General features: G+C 33.9%; 2 protein-coding genes across 2 annotated transcripts; one reads left to right on the forward strand and one right to left on the reverse strand.

Moving 5' to 3' along the window:
• Positions 1-1364: 1364 nt before the first annotated feature.
• On the reverse strand, positions 1365-2749 carry LOC120280002 (chalcone synthase 1-like). Its single transcript, XM_039286692.1, has 2 exons — positions 2538-2749; positions 1365-2446 (listed from the first exon to the last, which is right to left on the reverse strand). The coding sequence occupies exons 1-2, from the start codon at positions 2713-2715 to the stop codon at positions 1455-1457; spliced, it is 1170 nt and encodes a 389-aa protein (XP_039142626.1). The 5' UTR covers positions 2716-2749; the 3' UTR covers positions 1365-1454.
• A 12680-nt stretch (positions 2750-15429) lies between these two features.
• On the forward strand, positions 15430-16955 carry LOC120280407 (chalcone synthase-like). Its single transcript, XM_039287253.1, has 2 exons — positions 15430-15673; positions 15776-16955. The coding sequence occupies exons 1-2, from the start codon at positions 15496-15498 to the stop codon at positions 16765-16767; spliced, it is 1170 nt and encodes a 389-aa protein (XP_039143187.1). The 5' UTR covers positions 15430-15495; the 3' UTR covers positions 16768-16955.
• The last annotated feature ends 2095 nt before the right edge of the window (positions 16956-19050 follow it).

The raw sequence follows: 19050 nt of genomic DNA on the forward strand, positions 1-19050 counted from the left end.
TGCTGCATCTCGATCCGACGAGGACGCCGGGTCCGACGGGGAGCAATGTTGCAACTGGTTTAGTCCCACATCGCTAATTGAGGGGAGTCCAGTGCATATGTGGGGCAACCCTCACCCTGTCAGCCGGCCTTTGGGGTTGTGGGTCCCCACCGCAGCAACATGGTGCTCGCTGAGAGCAGTGCGGTGCGGACCCAGCGAGAGGGCCGACCAAATGGAGGGTTCTACCGATGCAGAGGGCCGACTCAGTGAGGGTCGATCAGTGACAACCCGAGTGAAGCTCGCCGAGTGCAGCTGCCGGCAGCGTCGCTGAGTCGACTCGATCCGACGAGGACGCCGAGTCGACGGAGATGTCGCAAATCGCACAGTCCCAATCGAGGGTGAGTCCATGCATATAGTGGGGCAACCCTCACCCTATCAGCTCGGCTTAGGGGTTGTGGGTCCCCCACTGTGTGCAACAATGTGGGGGACCCACAACCCCAAAAGACCGGCCTGATAGGGTGGGGTTGCCCCCCACATATATGCACATGGACTCCCCCTCAATTAGGCGATGTGGGACTAAACCAGATTTGCAACATTGCTCCCCCGATCAGACCCGACGTCCTCGTCGGATCAGGTACGCTTAACTCAACGACACTTCACTCAGCAGCGCTTCACTCAGGGCACTTCACTCAGTGCTTTGTCCCCTCGGGTCGAACCCTCCCTCGGTCGCCCCCCACCGGGTCGAACCTCCACCGGGTCGCCCTCACCCAGTCCCACACCACCTGCTCTCAACGAAAGCACCAATGTTGCACACAGCGGGGGACCCACAACCCCAAAAGACCGGCCTGATAGGGTGGGGTTGCCCCCCACATATATGCACATGGACTCCCCCTCAATTAGGCGATGTGGGACTAAACCAGATTTGCAACAGGATAAAAACGATGATCTCGTCACAGCTGAGAATACAAGAAGGTTAAGCCTCTGCTAACAAAAACACAAAAATAAGGCAAATATGAGCACCAGTACTTAATTACTCCCCTTCCAAAATGATTTATGTGCCTAGACTCCTACTGCAACTTGGCCATAAGAGATTGTTTATATATATATATATATATAATATGCTAAAATTTCAAAAATTTTAAATATAATTCTATGTAAATATTGATTCATGTCATTGGATTGAGTCCCCGTCAGGACAAAGCTCAATTGCAATGCCTTAATAAAGCTAATAATCTTCCCAAAATATACATTTCTGTTTGCACAAGAAATATTATACAAACTCACACGTACATTACTCATAACTCTGATATAAAAACTTGTAAAAAATAAACCAAAAAAAAAAAATATATATATATATATATATATATAGTAATAATAATCATTACAATAATAATAATTATAATAACAAGTTATTCAAGCATCACGTTATTTGCAGAATATGCCATGCATGCAGAGCAGTGGAAAGCATGCAAACCCTAAAGAGCAACACCTCTCAGCATCACCATCTCCATAGTGAGCCCAGGGCCAAGCCCAAAGAGCACGCCCCATTCCCGTCCTTCTCCTGTCGTCCCCTTCTTCTCCTCCGCCGAGCGCCGCCGCATCTCGTCCATGATAAACAGGACTGTAGCACTAGACATGTTCCCAAACTCACTCAACACATGCCTTGTAGCTCTCAGCTTCCCTTCCTTCAACTTCAACTGCTCCTCAGCCTTGTCCAAGATCGCCGGCCCTCCGGGATGCACAATATAAAACAACTCATCCCAGTCGGAGATCCCCAATGGCTCAAAAACTTCAGCCAAACTCATTTCCAGGTTCTTAGCCACAATGTTTGGAAGTTTATTAAGAAGATGAAAAGTTAAACCAGATTCAATTAGATGCCCTTCAACTGCTCCATCACTATCTGGTAAAACCACTTGACTAGCAGACGCCAGCTCGAACACTGGCTTTTCAACATTCTCTATTGGATCAGCTCCGATGACGAGAGCTGCCGCACCATCACCAAAGATGGCTTGACCGATGAGGTTATCAAAGTGAGCCTCCTCAGGGCCTCGGAAAGTTAAAGCCATGACTTCTGCACAGACGACGAGTATGCGTGCGTTCTTGTTGTTCTCGGCGATGTCTTTGGCCAGCCGGAGCACTGTGCCGCCGGCGTAGCAACCGAGTTGATAGAACATGCTCCGTTTCACGTTAGGCTTGAGGTTCAGAAGGTTGAGTAGTTGGTAGTCAGCTCCGGGCATGTCCACACCGACCATAGCGCAGAAGATCAAGTGTGTGATCTCCGACCGTGGCCGGCCCCATTCTTCGAGCGCCTTCTCAGCTGCTTCTTTCCCCAACTTTGGCACAGCACTGATCACTATTTCTTGCCTGGCGTCCAGTGATGGTGCGTTGTAAGGGATCATATTAGGGTTTTCCTTCAAGACTTCCTCAGTGACATATGTGTATCTCTTTTTCACAGTAGTTCTTGCACCTGTCATATTATTTATAGATAATCTTTATGTTTCTCAGAGAATTGATCAGATTAAATGGAGAAAGTATATATATTAGAGATAGAGACTCACAAACACGACGGAATTTTTCTTTGAGTTCGACTTTATGTTCGCTGTTTGTGACACGAAAATAATAGTCCGCGAAAGTGCTTTGTTCGATGATGTTAGGAGGATTAGCGGTGCCGATGGCGAGGACGTTGGCGAGGCCATCTGACCTCTCTGTTCTCTGGAAGTTTTGAATTCCAACCATAATTTTTTTCTTAAACTTTAGCTAGCTAGATAGGGTTTTGTTTGATTGATATAAGATGTGTATGAGTGTGCATGTGCATATATATATACCAGTAATGGGTAAGTGTGTTTCCCATCTCTTGCTTGCTAACGTTCTAGTGGCATGGCAATTTGACCCCAGTTTATTAGAAACGTTATGACTGAAAAATAAGACTTGACTCAATGGGGTTGGTGTGAGCTTGATTAAAGTTTTTTGATCTTCATGTACCCCTTTACGTATACATAGCCCACAAAATTTGACAATAAATTGGTCTTTGGTTCAAGAATAGATGAACATGTGAATGGTAGGTGGTAATTGAGAGATTTGGCCAAAGATTTTCATAGATCTTCAACCAATGAAGAGATTAATTAGACAAGGAAATCTATGACTAGTTGGATTCTCTTTACAAACTTAGAATCCCTCTTTAATTTGCTCAATATTGTCATCAAAGCTTAAATTCTAATTTATACATTGTTGATCCACAACCAAAATATGGCATAAACTAAGCAATAATATAAATACATAGGCCTATTTAGCGTTTGGTCTCCTAACAATGCACCCACATTGATGTAGTGTTAGATCTTTCAAAAGTACTACTATGTGGGAGGGAATAAAATATAAAGTGCATGATAATTAAGATCGATGTACAAAGTGAAGTTGATTGATGACTATAAAAGTTATATACAAAGGGAAAAAGGGATTAGCTGTTGTATTAAGATTAATTAAAGTAATGATCTATTAGAATGATTAATCTAATGTAAGATAGTTGCCAACGCAAGATTCCAATATGTTTAACATTATTGGGTTCTTGATAGATACACGTTTGAGTTTGATTTAAACCTGAAAAATATGACACATTAAAAAAATATAAGATTAGTTTTTTTATTCAAAAATAACAGATATTTTTTTAAAAGAAAATAATCAATAAAGTTGTAAAAAAAAAAAAAATACAATCAATAAATGAATACGGCATTTCACTGTCATTTGAATAAATCAGAAGAACATTTACAACCCCACGTTTTTCTGTGACTGTTAGGCCAAGTCAAGACCCAAATTCCAATTCTCTCTAAAATGGTATAATATTTTTCTTTGATCCTAATGTGGTGGTAGCATTTTCTATTCAAAGTCAATCACTTCCCAACAACCAAGATGACATTTTAGAATGAGCAATTTTCCAAGTGCATGCAACCATGTGATTAAGGACTAGGATATTCAATGTTCATATATTAATTAAGTTTGCGGAGAATAATATAAATATACTTGACATGAAATCGGATATTTTATGTATTCACATTAGAAACATCATGCAATAAGGGAAAAACTTGAACAAATCTATATATATATATAGGTCATAAGTGGCATTAAATTAAATACTATGTTTGTATAGATGTGCACTACTTACGGTGGCTTAACGATCTCCTATATATTTACCATACCTTCTCATAGGCTAACCACTTGAACTATAAACTAGTGTTGGCAACATGAATTTGAACAAACTTGTACTCACCGTGACATAGACACAACCGTATTGATAGTATTTGTTATATTTGTTATTTTATAAATTGCGCTTGATAGGTATAAATAATTAAATGTATATTACTTTATTACTTTATCGTTAAAATTTTAGAATTAGATCTATTTTTGACAAAGGTGACAAGCGCCACCTCACAATGGAGTATCAAGGGATAAACAGGTACGTAGGTGCACCAGTTATAGTGGCTTAACGACACCTAGAAATTTATTAACTCGATCAGACGTCACATGTGGTAGTTAGATTCCTACCATGTGCACGTATAGAAGATATTTCAGGAATCAAACCAAGTTAATAAATCCGCCCAACCTTGCAACTGTGGAGGGGAGGGAAACGACATCCTCCCACAGGGGACCCTTGAACAGTGAATGAACAATACCACTTCAATATTTATTCCGTACCTACATCATGTGCACAGTACCATAACAGTACTTCCGACCCAAAGATTCGACTCTAGATTAGCACATTCACTATTTAAGTAACATACCACTACACTAACTAGTGGTTATATTTTTTATTTTAATGATGATGTACATTTTTTTAATTCTTTCTATTTTCTTAAAGACCTTGAGGATAATATATAGTTACATTTTTATAAGCACAAATAATTTCAAAAAAAGAAAATTGATTTGATCTTTTAACTAATGGTTAATGGAAGTTTCTTTTATAATTAAAATACAATTAGAGAAAAAAAAAATGCGTGTACGTTTAACATACAATTTCCTGTTCAAAAGTAAGCACCACCTTACTACCTCTAAATATCTTCTATTTCCATTGGAACTATATATTATAAAATTTTATAATTAAAGTAATGATCTAGTATGAATGATTAATCTAATGTAAGGTATTGCCAACACAAGATTCCAATATGCTTAACATTGAGTCCTTGAGTCCTTGATTGATACAGTCCATATATTTGTCAAAAAAATAGATACAATCAATAAATGAATACTGCATTTCACTGTCATTTGAATAAATCAGCAGAACATCTGTGTTCTCAATATATTTATCTGTGACTGTTAGGCCGAGTTAAGACACAAATTTCAGTACGTCCGAAGTCATATGGTATCATTTTCTATCCTTTAAAGTCAAGCACTTCCCAACAACCAGGATAACATTTTAAAATCAGCAATTCTAAGTGCAACCATGTGATTAAGGATTAGGATTTTCAATTTTAGTATATATTTAATTAAGTTTGAGGAGAATAATATAAATATACTTGACATGAAATTGGATCTTTTATATATTAACATTAGAACAAATTCCGATCATGCAATATGGGAAAAATTGAACCAACTTTGCACTCGTCATAACTTGGACGCAACCGTATTTATGATAATTGTTATATTTGTTATTTTATAAATTATGCTTCATAGGAATAAATAATTGTATATATTACTTCATTACTTGATGGTTAAAATTCTAGAATTGGATTGAGTCTTTTTATTCTAATGATAATATACATCTTTTAATTTTTTTTTCCTCAAGACCTTCATGATAATAGTTACATTTTTAACGCATATATAATTTTAAAAAAAATTTGATTTTATCTTTTTAACTAATGGTTAATGGAAGCTTCTCTTATGATTAAAATATACCTAGAGAAAAAAAAATGCAAGTACGTTTAATATGCAATATTCCTGTTCAAAAGTACCTTGACTCAATAAGCACCACCAACCTTACTACCTCTAAATATCTTCTATTTTCATTGGAACTCTTCTAAAATTTTATAATTTTTAATTAAAAAAAAATCCAATCAACTCTACCCGTTCAGGCACTCACAACAAGAACACCATTAACCCAAAGTGATATGTGATCCTTTGAAGGTTCATTCATGTATTATGTTTGTTGGATTGGCCTTGTTATTGTTAGTTCAGCCGATGTAGTTTGTGGTTTAGATAACACTCATAGAAAGCTCACATAAATCAAATAAGGAGACACACAAGATTGCTAACCAAGTTCAGCGTCCACTCACCTACCTCTAGGGGGTCAAGCTCGGAGATAAACAATCTATTAAAAGAGATGAAAATAGATAACTACAAACACTTATCACTCACTCTCCCAACAATAAAGATCACTACCTTCTCTAAATTGTCTAGTGCTCACACACTCTCCTCCATAAGAGACACACCCAATCTCAAAGCAAGGTAGCTTATATAAACGTCTCAACGTCCCAAATATAGTCCATATCTATTTTAGAATTTCCGCGGCTACTAATTTAAAAACTTTCCAAAATTAGTTGTTGCAACTCCTGTCGTAACCTGAATTGCAATATAGCCCTGACTACTGACTTGATTGAATTCTGGTTACGTTGCAAACAACCTCAAGACCCATCAACCTCCCGATCATGCTTAGTCCGAGTCAGTGCAGCCCTATCTCCCGATCCCGATCGACTACCGGCAACTAGCCTACATCCTCAGTTCCTCGCCACGCAGTCCCCTCGCAAGGGGCGCACGTCCTTTGTGCGTCTTCAAGAAACTTATCAAACTTGATCTTCAATTCATCCAAGTTTGGCCTTCAAAAATTTTCCAATATTGATCTTCAATACACCCAAGTTTGGTCTTCAAATCTTCCCAATCAATCATGCCAATCATACCAACAATAAGCATGTCTTCAATCATTCTCTTAATAGTCTTCAATCATACTTATTAAAATTCCTTCAAATCATACCTTCAATATCGTTCAATCATACCGTTAATAGGTATTTCTTCAATTAAGTTCCATCCATATTTAGTTTTCAATCAGATTACCTAAATATGGTCTTGATATGATCTTGTCTTCAAGTTGCAATACATTACCAAAAATAGCTTCTTCAAGATCTCCCAGGATATTTACCTCCAAGCTAAGACTCCTTGCCATGTCACCATGCTTTTCCATGTTATCAAATATGCCACATCACAAAGGTTGCCATGTCATTTTGACTTTGTGTTAAATCATACCAAAAATAATGGAGTTGCACTAACATTTATCTTCTCAACAAACAAATTAAATGCAAAGGACTCTTGAAGACATAGAATATATAAGCATGTGTATAGGTAGAATATGCTATGAGACTTCCAAGTGTATGATATATCTATACACATCCAACCTTCATAAATATAAATATATATATATATATATATGTGTGTGTGTGTATCCTATAACAATTAAGAAGATGAAGATGTGTATGCTTATGCACACGAAACAAACTTATACTACAATTTTATCCATGTTTTTCAATTTATTTAAAAAAGAGAAATGGACATTTTGTCTCTATTAGAAGATCATACTTTGCTACTTAGTGTTGAGTTTTTTCCACGGTGTAAAAAGTTGTAATCTCGACAAAAGAAATTAAGGCAATGAAAACATTTAATTAATGTCATGTCTTAATCTTTCATTGGCAACTTCATTAATCATCTAACACAAAGCTTTCATGTGCCAAAAGTGTCCTAGCTAGAGATAATAGTCACTTATTGTCATTAGATTATACCAACCATCATATCGGTTAAAGATGTATGTCTTAATATTTATCAACTTAACTCTTGATATTTAACCAAGACCCTCTAGTAAAAAATCAAGAAATGGAAAATCTTCATGCCCCAAGAATGCATTAATCATCCTGTTAATTAAATTCAAAGTCCTACTCAGGAATTATTAAAAAAACAAATAGGCCTAGTCTGAATGATATAGGCCCAAAAAAAATCTTTGTACAAAGTCATGTTCAAGATATTAGTTCTTAAGGTTGTGGTATAAATTAGGCACGCACATTGGACTTTGAAACTTATTATCATATTCTTTGATCTATAATAAGCCAGCTTGCAAATTAATATCACATGTATGCCTTACCAGTGGGAGTTTTCATTTATATATATGAAGGCATTACAATGCATATATGGCATACAAGCAATAAACGTACTAGCTACTTTAGCCATTTAGCCAAAATTAATCTTGAATTAAGCCAAAATTAAACCTGAATTCAATTTTAATTAGTTATTCATGCTAATATGTTCACATCTATGATTGCTTATTTATACAACTGAATAAAAGTATAACATGAGAAAAATATAATGCATTAATTCATGTTTGACATGTGCATATATACACCTTAATTACTTTCCAAGTTTTCACTATCTTGGTACAAGTCATAGAGAATTCACCATTGACTCATTGAACACCACCAACCCTCCATGGCATCATCAGTCATACTTTATTGTTAGATTAACTTGTAATCAATCTAGAAGATATTTCTAAAAGAAAGATTGTTTTTTTAGCCAAAGGTGTGACACTTGTTCATGTGGAGGCAAGTGGAGGAAATTCACAGGAGCCCACCTTATCTTTCTTCAATGTCCCCTTAGACACTCAAGGTGATAATGATGTGTTTGCTTATGCACTCTTATAAACAAAGTCTTGCTTTCTATCTTCTTCAAATTTAGGAGAACAAGAGAAAGGGACATTTTTGTCCATGTCAGAAGAATGAATGAAAAAGGATTTTGAGTTTCTACTAATAATTACTTGCTTCTTATAATTTGTGTACATTTTAATATATCCTAACAAATGAGATTAATTAAGCTTTTATCAAACATTCCAATTAGTAATAATTATATTATAAATCATGAAGATGAATTAAACTGAATTAAACTTGTATTCGAGTTGATACTGGATTAACATTTAATTAAAATAAACATGTACAAAATATGGAACATGAGAAAATAGTTTTCAGTCAACTAATATTTACCATTTTAAGTATATAAGCCACCTACCAAACTCAATAATTAAGTGCAAGCAACCCGTCAAGTCATTTATCAAAATTCCCAAACAATGACCCTTCAAATCCAAATAAAATCAAATTCTTGACTTTTGTCATGGAAAAAATGAAACACTTTTGAAAAATTTAAGCTCCTAAAATGTTTAGGTGATCCACCTATACTATAGGGCCTTTAAGCATCCACGCATGTCTGCTGCTAATACACTGTTCATGGTTTTGCTATGGACAAAATGTCATTCTTGTCACTTTCCTTTATCAATTACAATATTTGCCATCACCATCGATAGGCATCAATGCATGCTTTCTCAAAGACAGAAGCGAGAAAAGTACGTACCAAAAGTTCCAACCAATTTCCAAATGTAGAGAAAACTCAAAAAGAGTATTAAATTAAGTGTTCGCTTGGTTCTCTCATGAACACCCATGTTCAGGTATCAATGTGGGTAGTTGGGATTCCCCGTCAAAAGAATGGCGCTTTTTTTTTAAATTATGAAAAATATGAAATGTGAGCAAACATTTCGAAAATGTCAATTATTGGATAGCTTAATAACATGATATAAAAGTGCTAAAGGGAGAATAAGAATTTGAATCTTTTACCTGACATTACTGTTTACGCATTGTTCATAACTTCATATAATGTATATTCGTATCTAATATTGTTCATCAATACTGTTTTACGGACCAAGTGTAGGTTTTCTGTGGAAAAAACAGTGTTCACCTCTATTTAATTGTAGGACATAAGAATTTTTTTAGAATATCTATAAGCCATCGTAATTAAAGCACCTCTATATTTATCTATCTCTTTAATAATTTTTTAAATAGAGGCGCTTGTCCATTAGTTATAAAAAAAATATAGTATAGTTAATCTTTTAAAAGATTTGTGTCCTAGATTTATATGTGCTAAATTTTTTTTATATATAAAGTGGATAAACCACAGCTTTATTAAATTTTAAACCAAAATTTTTTAATATAAATAAATAATTTATATAAAAAGGAACTTTGTTAATGGCTAATAAATTAATAAGTTGTAAACAGCGGTTCTCTAGAAAAGATATTTTTATTTTTATTTTCTTTAGCACAGATATTTTTACTTTTTTCAATTATTTGTTTAGTATTTAATAAAAAAAAATTAATTTAAGTAGTGTATTATAATAATTAAAAAGAATAGTAATATCATAAATAAAGGAATCTCCAAAGACAGAAGGGAGAAAATTATCAATTACAATCGCCATCACTATCACCATCAATGCATGCTTACTCCAAAGACAGAAGAGAGAAGTACCAAAATTTCCATGAAAATTTTCAAATTCAGCATAGAAGAGTATTAAATTAATTAAAAGAGTGCGTTTGAATTCCATAAATGGGGAAATATTGCTTTCCCTCATAGATACCCATGAGTGTAGTTGGAACTCCCCATCAAAAGAATGACTTTTTTTTTTTTGGTTAGGAAAATATTTTTTTACCTCTTCGCTCTATTATTTGTTTATTTTTAAAAAAATATTAATTTAAATAGTTAAATATGGGAGACTTTGGTTTGAAGACATTGATATGCATGGAACTTGGGCTGTGCACGCATGCAACTGATGCAAGCGCAACACTTCTTGAGCTAGCCCCGTCACCCAAAGTAATTATAAACTTTCTAGTTTCACTTGATTAATTAGCTCTTCTTGACAATCTATTGGTCTTTTGTTAATAACTAGTAAAGTATTCTTGAATCCGAGATCAATTTACTATTGTGAGTCTAATGAGTTGCTTGAATTATATATATATATATATATATTTTGCATGTATTCTGTTATAGGCAAAAAAATTTTTGATCAAGAGTGGATAAACCACTGATTTATTAAAAGTGGAAAAAACAGTACAAGGAAGATAAGACCCTCACCAGAAGTGAGGGGGTACAAGTGCAAGAGAGAAAAGGGAAAAGAAAGAGAGAAGAAAAGGATCTAATCAGGCGGAAGACACCGTTAGCGTCTCAGGCCTGACTAGAAGAACAGGTGGGTCGACTAATCCTGGGGGACGTTGCGATCCAGCTCGCCTGCAGAGTTGGAGGCCCTAGCGCTGAAGAAGTCAAGAGAGCGCTTGATTTTTTGAGAAGCTTCAGTAAGAGGTTGTTGATGTCTATATGCTGCTGTTGGGAACCAAGATAGAAGCATATTAGCAGTTTTAAAAATGATATTTAAATGTGACAACGCAAGTAATTGAAAGATACGAGAATTCCTTTCAAGCCAAATGTTCCACAAAATTGCACGGGAGATAAGGTCCCAAAGAGGTTGAGATTGAGGAGCGAGGGACGAGATCCAGGAAGTCCATAAGTAGGGAATGGATTGTGGAAGAGAAGGCGAGCCTAAGGAGTGAGAGAAGAACGCCCAAATACGTTTAGAAAATTCACAGTCAAGGAAGAGGTGATGAAGCGTCTCTGAAGAATTGTGACAGAGGACACAAGTATCAGTGGAGTATTGAAAATTGTAGCCCTTCTTGAAGATGTTGGATAAAGTGAGGATTTTGTCCTCGCCAGCCAGCCAGGAGAAGAGAGTGATTTTGCTGGGGCAACGGATCTTCCAGATGAGTGGTTATGGATGCCCAGTTTTTGTTCTTTATTTTCTTACCAAATATATATCTTAACTTAATTTTCTTTTTCTTTTTTTTAATCATGACTTGACTAGGTGGAATGAATTACAAACAACATGAGTTCACCAAAATGTGGTTATGGATGCCCAGTTTTTGTTCTTTAGCAACCAAATGCACCAATTTGACTCGGTGACTTGACTTTTGGTCAACGGTCGGTAAGTCTAATAAGAAATTTGTGGCAATTTTATTAAAAAATAAGCGATGATTGAAATATTTGAAAATAATTAGAAATTTATAATAAATTTGAAAATTTTATTATAGAAAACAATAAATAATAAATAGAAAGAAAGAGAGAATTGAAGGTTTGTTCAAAAGTCATAATCCGATTTATTTTATCATATATATATCTATGGAAAAATCAATGCATGTGATCGGAAAGAGATTCAACTCGATATATTATTTTTTTAGAAAAAAATCTCTTAATTATGTCCTTTTATTATATTTAATTAACTGCTAATGGAAATATATATGTATGTAATCATGGATTGAACTATTTAATTTAATGTTACTAGGCAATATCATATATAAAATAATATAATTAAGCAACCTCTACCATGGAAACTATTTTATACTTTGGATTTCAAAGGTTTTATGGACATTTATTGCATAAATAATTAAGTGTAATTAATATTTTTCAATTATTAATATTATAAGTAATATAAATATAACTTAAATGCTATAAAAATTAAAATTAAAATTGTTCTTTCAAATGCTTTCGGAGTAGATTATACATTTACTTTAATAGTATGTATAGATTAACAATATAATCATAAATAAATTTAAGTTTAGAAAGAAGGGATTTGGTAAGATATTTGGTATATCAAATATTTTTGCAAATATTTATTGTGAAAATGGCAACAACCGGTGAGGAGAAGAGAGCAATTTCTATATATAATCACGTGCTTTTTCATCTTATATTTTATATTGCTTTTTTCTAAGTTGATGTACTATAATCACAAAATAACAATTATAATTTATAACTTCAAACTTGAATATGACTAATACTATAATGTGAATGATTTTTTGGAATCCTAACATCAAGGCGAAGATCTATTATAAATACTAATAATTAAATAATATGTTATAATTAATCCATGCTTCTACTAATTCCTCTTAAAACTCAAACCGTGTTTCTCAAACACTAATAGATTTTACCAATACTTCAATAATAGCCAATATTTCTTTTGCTAGCCGAAAAATTGGATACTTAATTAAAGGCTTTTTTTAATTAACTTTTAAATAAGAAAATGGTGGTAAATTGACTTTTTTTTATTTTTTTGGAAATAAATTGGGTTGGTGAATTCTCCAACAAAATTATCAAGTTCTAAAAGGACTTCTAGGACCCTGCAAGATTCTTCTGACCCAATAACCTTATTTTTTAAAATATGGTATAATGCCCTAATTGGTCCCTCTATTTTTCTCTCTCTTTCCTTTTGGTCCCTCTACTCAGAAATGTTCCCGACTAGTCCCTCTACTTTTAAAAATGTGCCCACTTAGTTAGAAATGCTCCCAACTAGTCCCTCTACTTTTAAAAATGGCCCAACGAGAGGGATTAAGTGGACTCATTTTTAAAAGTAGAGGGACTAGTTGGGAGCATTTCTAACTAAGTAGGCATATTTTCAAAAGTAAAGGGACTAGTCAGGAGCAATTCTGAGTAGAGGGACCAAAAAGGAAAAGAGAGAAAAGTACATGGACTATTTTGGTGATTATACCTTTAAAATATATGTCATAATTTTACCCTGCTTTTGTGGATTTACAATTTTACCCATATATTTATATTATTTATCTTCATCTTTCAGTACCCAAACCCTGTGAGCTTGCTACGGTACATCAGTGGGCTCTCCAAGGTCTGGGCTAGACCACCTTGCCCTGGTGAGCAGCGTGAGCTCCTGTAATGGTGAGGCCATGACAGCTCCCATGATGTTTGATTGATTCGCCCTAACCCGAGGAACCACTCACCTAGCTTGCACGCTCTAGCTAAAGTTAGGTGATCTCATCCTAATCCAGGGAACCATACCAACGATCAAGTGGTCCATTAGAAATTTTCATAAATGGTGAGAATTCAAATTATATTTGAAGGCACATTTCTAAGGGTGGTTGTGTATAAGTGGTCCCAGCATCCGCATGTGCTTTGGCCTTGCCTCCACTTACTTCGTTAAGATTTGTGCATGCCTTTATGACCTATTTTTCTTGACGGCCTAGTCACTCATTTTGAAAAAAAAAAAATTCCCAAATGAGCCACATGGTGGCTTGTTAAGACAAAAGCGAGCTGAGGCGAGGTGAGCTTGTTGATCCTAAGTAATCAGTTCACTGGAGTTTGAGCGAGCTAGTCAGGTCTTGATTAGCTGTAGTAGGCCGGAGTTGGCCCGATTCTTAAGTTTGCTCAATGTGACTCATTAGGGTCAAAGACTGCTCATCCGACCCCATCAAGCTTCACGAGTTGAGTGAGTCCTAGCAAACCACATGTGAGCTAATTGGAGCTCACACGTGTAGGAGGTAAGCTTAAGGGTGAAAGAGTGAGAAAGATGTTTAGTAAAGGTAGAATTAAATTTTAAAATAATAATTAATATTTAAAAAAATTGAATTGCAAAGAACTTATAAATAAGTTGAAAACCTCGATCAACCATTGGATAACTTAATGGTATAACACAAGAGTGTTATGGAGAGACCAAATATTCGAATTTTTCTCCTGACAGTACTATTACTCCATTGTTTATGTACTGTACATTCAGATCAAATATTGTCCATTAATACTATATGGGTCAGGATATTTCTCTCATGTGGGAGAAACAGTGATTTCACCTTCCAAAGTTACAGAATAGAAGAATTTTCTTAAAAAATTTATAAGTAACTGTAACTGGTGCATCTCTGTATTTATCTATTTATTTGTTAATCCTTTAAATTAGGGGTATTTGTGGGGTATTAGTTTAAATTTTTTTTTTTTTTTTTGAAAACATCCATCAAAAGGGTACGTGGCCATAAGCAACTCTTAGGGCATGCAGGTCATTTTCTTGTTAGACCAAGTCTTAATCATGACTTTGATGGAGACGTTCAAAATGAACCATATGCCAACAACCCCCGTTAACGTGTAATCAAAATCTCCTTCCGTCAACATTTAGAATATTATTATTATATTACCATATTAATATATTATAGATAAAACAATTTTCAATCACTTGATCAACCTTTACCCACATAACTACATTCTTTTTCCAGATAAATTAATTTATTGCTAGATTTAATTATTGTCTTCCGTGAATCACTTTGTTTGAAGAAAACTGTTTTTGGATCCGGTGGCAAGCGCTGTGTATCATAACGTGTGAACTTTTTCCCAAACACACCTCCCTTAATCTCTATTTTCATTTTATAGTCCTTCATTCTAATTTTTGCCGCCACTAACTTCTGCTTTAAGCCATTTTATATACTTTATTTTTTATATGAAGTCATTTTTATTTTATTTAATTAACTATAGCTAGTAACATATAGATCTAATATATATATACATATATATATATATATAATATTTGGCGTTAGTTATGCAAGATCCATGCATGTATTAATGACCCAAAATCATCAAGAAGAGCATAGAGATACAACCATGCACGCAACGACAGTTTCAATGACATGCATAAAGAGGTAAATCAAAATTAGAACTGCATTCATACTATTGAAGAACGAATACCAATTCCGAGGCAAAGTCAAATAAAACAACAAGTAAGGATGAGAAGACGCTATAGCTCAGAAAAACCATTATAAATACATGGGTGATCACCATGACTTTTGCAACAAAGACTTCTACTTCATCTTTAGGTGCTAGCTCTTCCTCTTCACCTCACCGGAAAACATTAAAAAAAAAAAAATGGTAGGAATCCAAGCCATTCAAAGGCCGGAGAAGCCTCTTGGTCCGGCTGCCATCCTTGCCCTCGCCACTGCCAATCCATCCAACGTGGTCGACCAAAGCACCTTCGCCGACTACTACTTCCGCATCACCAAAAATGAAGATAAACTAGCTCTCAAAGAGAAGTTCCAACGCATTTGTAAATTCATCTTACCTCTTAATTCTAAATTTACCTATGATAATATTATTATTTGAACAAATACTTATATATTCAAGTTTGAATTCACTACTATATTTTCAGCCGCCAAGACAACTGTGAGGAAGAGACATATCCATCTAACTGAAGAAATACTAAAAGAAAACCCAAACATGTGCGAGTACATGGCACCATCACTGGACGCACGACAGGGGATACTAATCTCCGCCGTGCCTAACCTCGCCAGAGATGCTGCCGAGAAAGCACTAAACGAATGGGGCCAGCCACGAGATGGAATCACACACATGATCTTCTGTACCATGACCGGTGCTGACATGCCCGGGGCTGACTACAGACTGCTCAAGCTCCTCGATCTCAAACCCAATGTAAAACGTCTCATGTTCTACCACCTCGGGTGCTACGCCGGCGGCACAGCCCTCCGTGTAGCAAAAGACCTCGCTGAAAACAACAAGAACGCCCGTGTGCTCGTTGTATGCACAGAGATCAGTGTTCACAATTTCCGTGGCCCTGAAGAGACCAATTACCATAACCTCTGCGGACAAGCTATTTTCGGTGACGGCGCAGCTGCACTGATTATCGGAGCTGATCCGGTCATTCCTGTAGAAAAACCTTTGTATGAAATAGTATCAGCTATGCAGGTTATACTCCCCGGGAGCGAAGGCGCTGTTGAAGGACATCTAAAAGAAGTTGGCCTGACTTTTCATTCGACTTCACGATTGCCGGATATCATAGCAAAGAACTTAGAGCCAAGCTTGAAGGAAGCTTTTAAACCGTTGGGGATCTCTGACTGGAATGAGCTGTTCTGGTTGGCTCATCCAGGAGGGCCGGGCGTGCTGGATAGAGTGGCGGCAGAGCTCAGGTTGGGACCGAACAAGCTTGATGATTCCAGGCATGTGCTGAGAGAGTATGGGAACATGTCAAGCACCACCGTGTTGTTTATTATGGATGAGATGAGACGACGATCGGTGGCGGAGAAGAAGGAGACTACCGGAGATGGGCTTGAGTGGGGAGTTCTTTATGGGTTTGGTCCTGGACTCACAGTGGAGATGGTGGTGCTGCATGGTCTTCCTATTTGATTGATTAGGGTTTTTGCATGGGATGATGCATGCTTGCATGTGGGTTTGTTTTATCTTTTATTTTATTTATAGCTGTTAATTATGGGTTTGTCTCTTTGGCTTTTTTTATTTATTTATTGAAAGTGTAATACATAATATACACGCGTTCTCACGTGAGTTATATGTGTTATAATAACCAAGGTTAATTATATAATGATGTAATATGAAAATTATTTGATAGACCTAATTTTCTTAATTAAAGTATATATATATATAGTATGAACTAAGATTGGATCTTATGTGGTTCTCAACACTTAACTCGTCTGGATGCCACATGAAACCAATGATTTTTTCCGATAATTGTTTTTTTATGTACTTCTATATATGTTTGTTGGTTCTTCATATGTTTTTTTTTTTCGCATTCATCGGTGGATTATAAAATTTTTTTACTTTCCATTAGTTTGTTATAAAATTTTCATTTTCTTGTTTTGTGTTGTTTTATTTTATTGTAATTTATATATATTATTTATTTTTTTTAATAAATATTGATAAGTTGGCAAAGTTGCCAATCCTCGAATATCACGTTTGGTGGGAACCACACTCTAGACCTTTCATTTAAGAAAAAATAAACTACCAATCTTTTATTATAAAAGTAATTTATCTTTTATTTAACTAAGTTGTGATTTACCTATTTTTTAAAAAAAAATAATAAATATCATGAAATAAATAAAACATACTTTAAAGATATATTTATAGTTTTGTTTGTATTATAATGCCTTTGATTATTATAATTACCGGCTAATTTGATTAGAAGTTATTCATAAACTAATTATATAAACCATTAAATTATAGAGTGTTTTGTGTGGTAATTTTTCCATGGACTCAGATCGGTGGTTATGTAGATGCATGATATTCAATTTACTCTAATGTCGATATTAAATGTTTTGACGGAAAGACGCATTCACATGATAATTCAATGTTTTGACATGACATATGCATGAACCACAACCACTCTTTTGAATGACCACACATGCATGTACCATAGCCGCCAGGGGCGGAGCCAGAAATCAAATATAAGGGGGGCGAACTACAAGTTTTAAAATAATTAATTAATAAAAAATTTAAATTATAAATACGTTTAATTTTTTTTATAATAATATGTAAAATTTAAGAGAAACAGTTAAAATTAATTAATATATCAAAATAAGTATTTTTATCAAAATTTTATTTCTTTATAATTCTGGGGCTGGCTAACTAGAGGTCTATACTAGAATTTTAGAATAAACTCCCTAATTTATTTAATAAAAATTAACTTTATTTAAATTTTATTTTAATAAATATCTATTGATGATTGTTTATTTTTTCACATACTACTAAATTCAATATAAAATTATATATTTAAAATTTGTGAATAAAACTCAACAAAATAAAAAACCTAACAAAAAAATTGTAATTGTATAAAAACTACAAAAGCTCTTATTTATAATTAAAAATAAATATTATATTAATTTTGGAGAAACAAATGCATGAAAAAGCCATTACAGATGATAATTATAGAATTTTGAAAAGTCAATTAGAAAAGATATGACTGATTAAGTATCAAAATAAAATATTTAATATCTTACTGTATTATTTTAAAATTTAAAAATTAACCAAGACTAAATTACAATGATTAAATATTAAATTAAAATATTTTTTTTATTATGATAATTATTAATGGTCTTTTAAAATTTGAGTTTTTAAAATTATTATTAAAAAAATAAAGGGCTTAAAATAATTATTTCATTGATCTTATTCTTCAGTTGATGTTGTTTTGATTTATAATTGTAAAAATATAGATAATATTTTAAATTTAAAAAATTCTCATGACATATATAATTTAATAATTTATATGAAATCATTTAAATAAATTTTTTAAAAATTTAATTTTATAAATTACTTACATTGAAAATCTTATTAATTACAAAATTAATTGATATTTAAATATTTTTAAAAAATAATAACTTTCATTTAAAATCTTATTTAAATTAATCATAATTTTTTTAAAAAAATATTTATTACTAAATCAAAGCTTTAATATTTCTCAAATCCTTAAATCAATGGACATTAATCAATCATACATATTTTTACAAATTCTCAAAATTTCTAAAAATAACAAACTTAACAAAAACATCTAATAAATGAGAAAAAAAATCAAATCATTTAACTAAAAAGATAAATTAAAAAAATATAATATAATGAAAATATAAAAATATAATAATATATAAAGATAAAGAAATAAAAAAATAAAAAAATATATTAAAA

This window comes from Dioscorea cayenensis, chromosome 17 (genome assembly GCF_009730915.1).
Source record: "Dioscorea cayenensis subsp. rotundata cultivar TDr96_F1 chromosome 17, TDr96_F1_v2_PseudoChromosome.rev07_lg8_w22 25.fasta, whole genome shotgun sequence".
NCBI lineage: Eukaryota > Viridiplantae > Streptophyta > Magnoliopsida > Dioscoreales > Dioscoreaceae > Dioscorea > Dioscorea cayenensis.

Bases quoted from the DNA above. Each gene is read 5' to 3' on its own strand.
- LOC120280002 (XM_039286692.1), bottom strand. From the start codon at position 2,715: ATGGTTGGAATTCAAAACTTCCAGAGAACAGAGAGGTCAGATGGCCTC. The intron at 2,447-2,537 runs GTGAGTCTCTAT...ATAATATGACAG, and splicing joins AGAAAAATTCCGTCGTGTTT to GTGCAAGAACTACTGTGAAA.
- LOC120280407 (XM_039287253.1), top strand. From the start codon at position 15,496: ATGGTAGGAATCCAAGCCATTCAAAGGCCGGAGAAGCCTCTTGGTCCG. The intron at 15,674-15,775 runs GTAAATTCATCT...CTATATTTTCAG, and splicing joins AGAGAAGTTCCAACGCATTT to CCGCCAAGACAACTGTGAGG.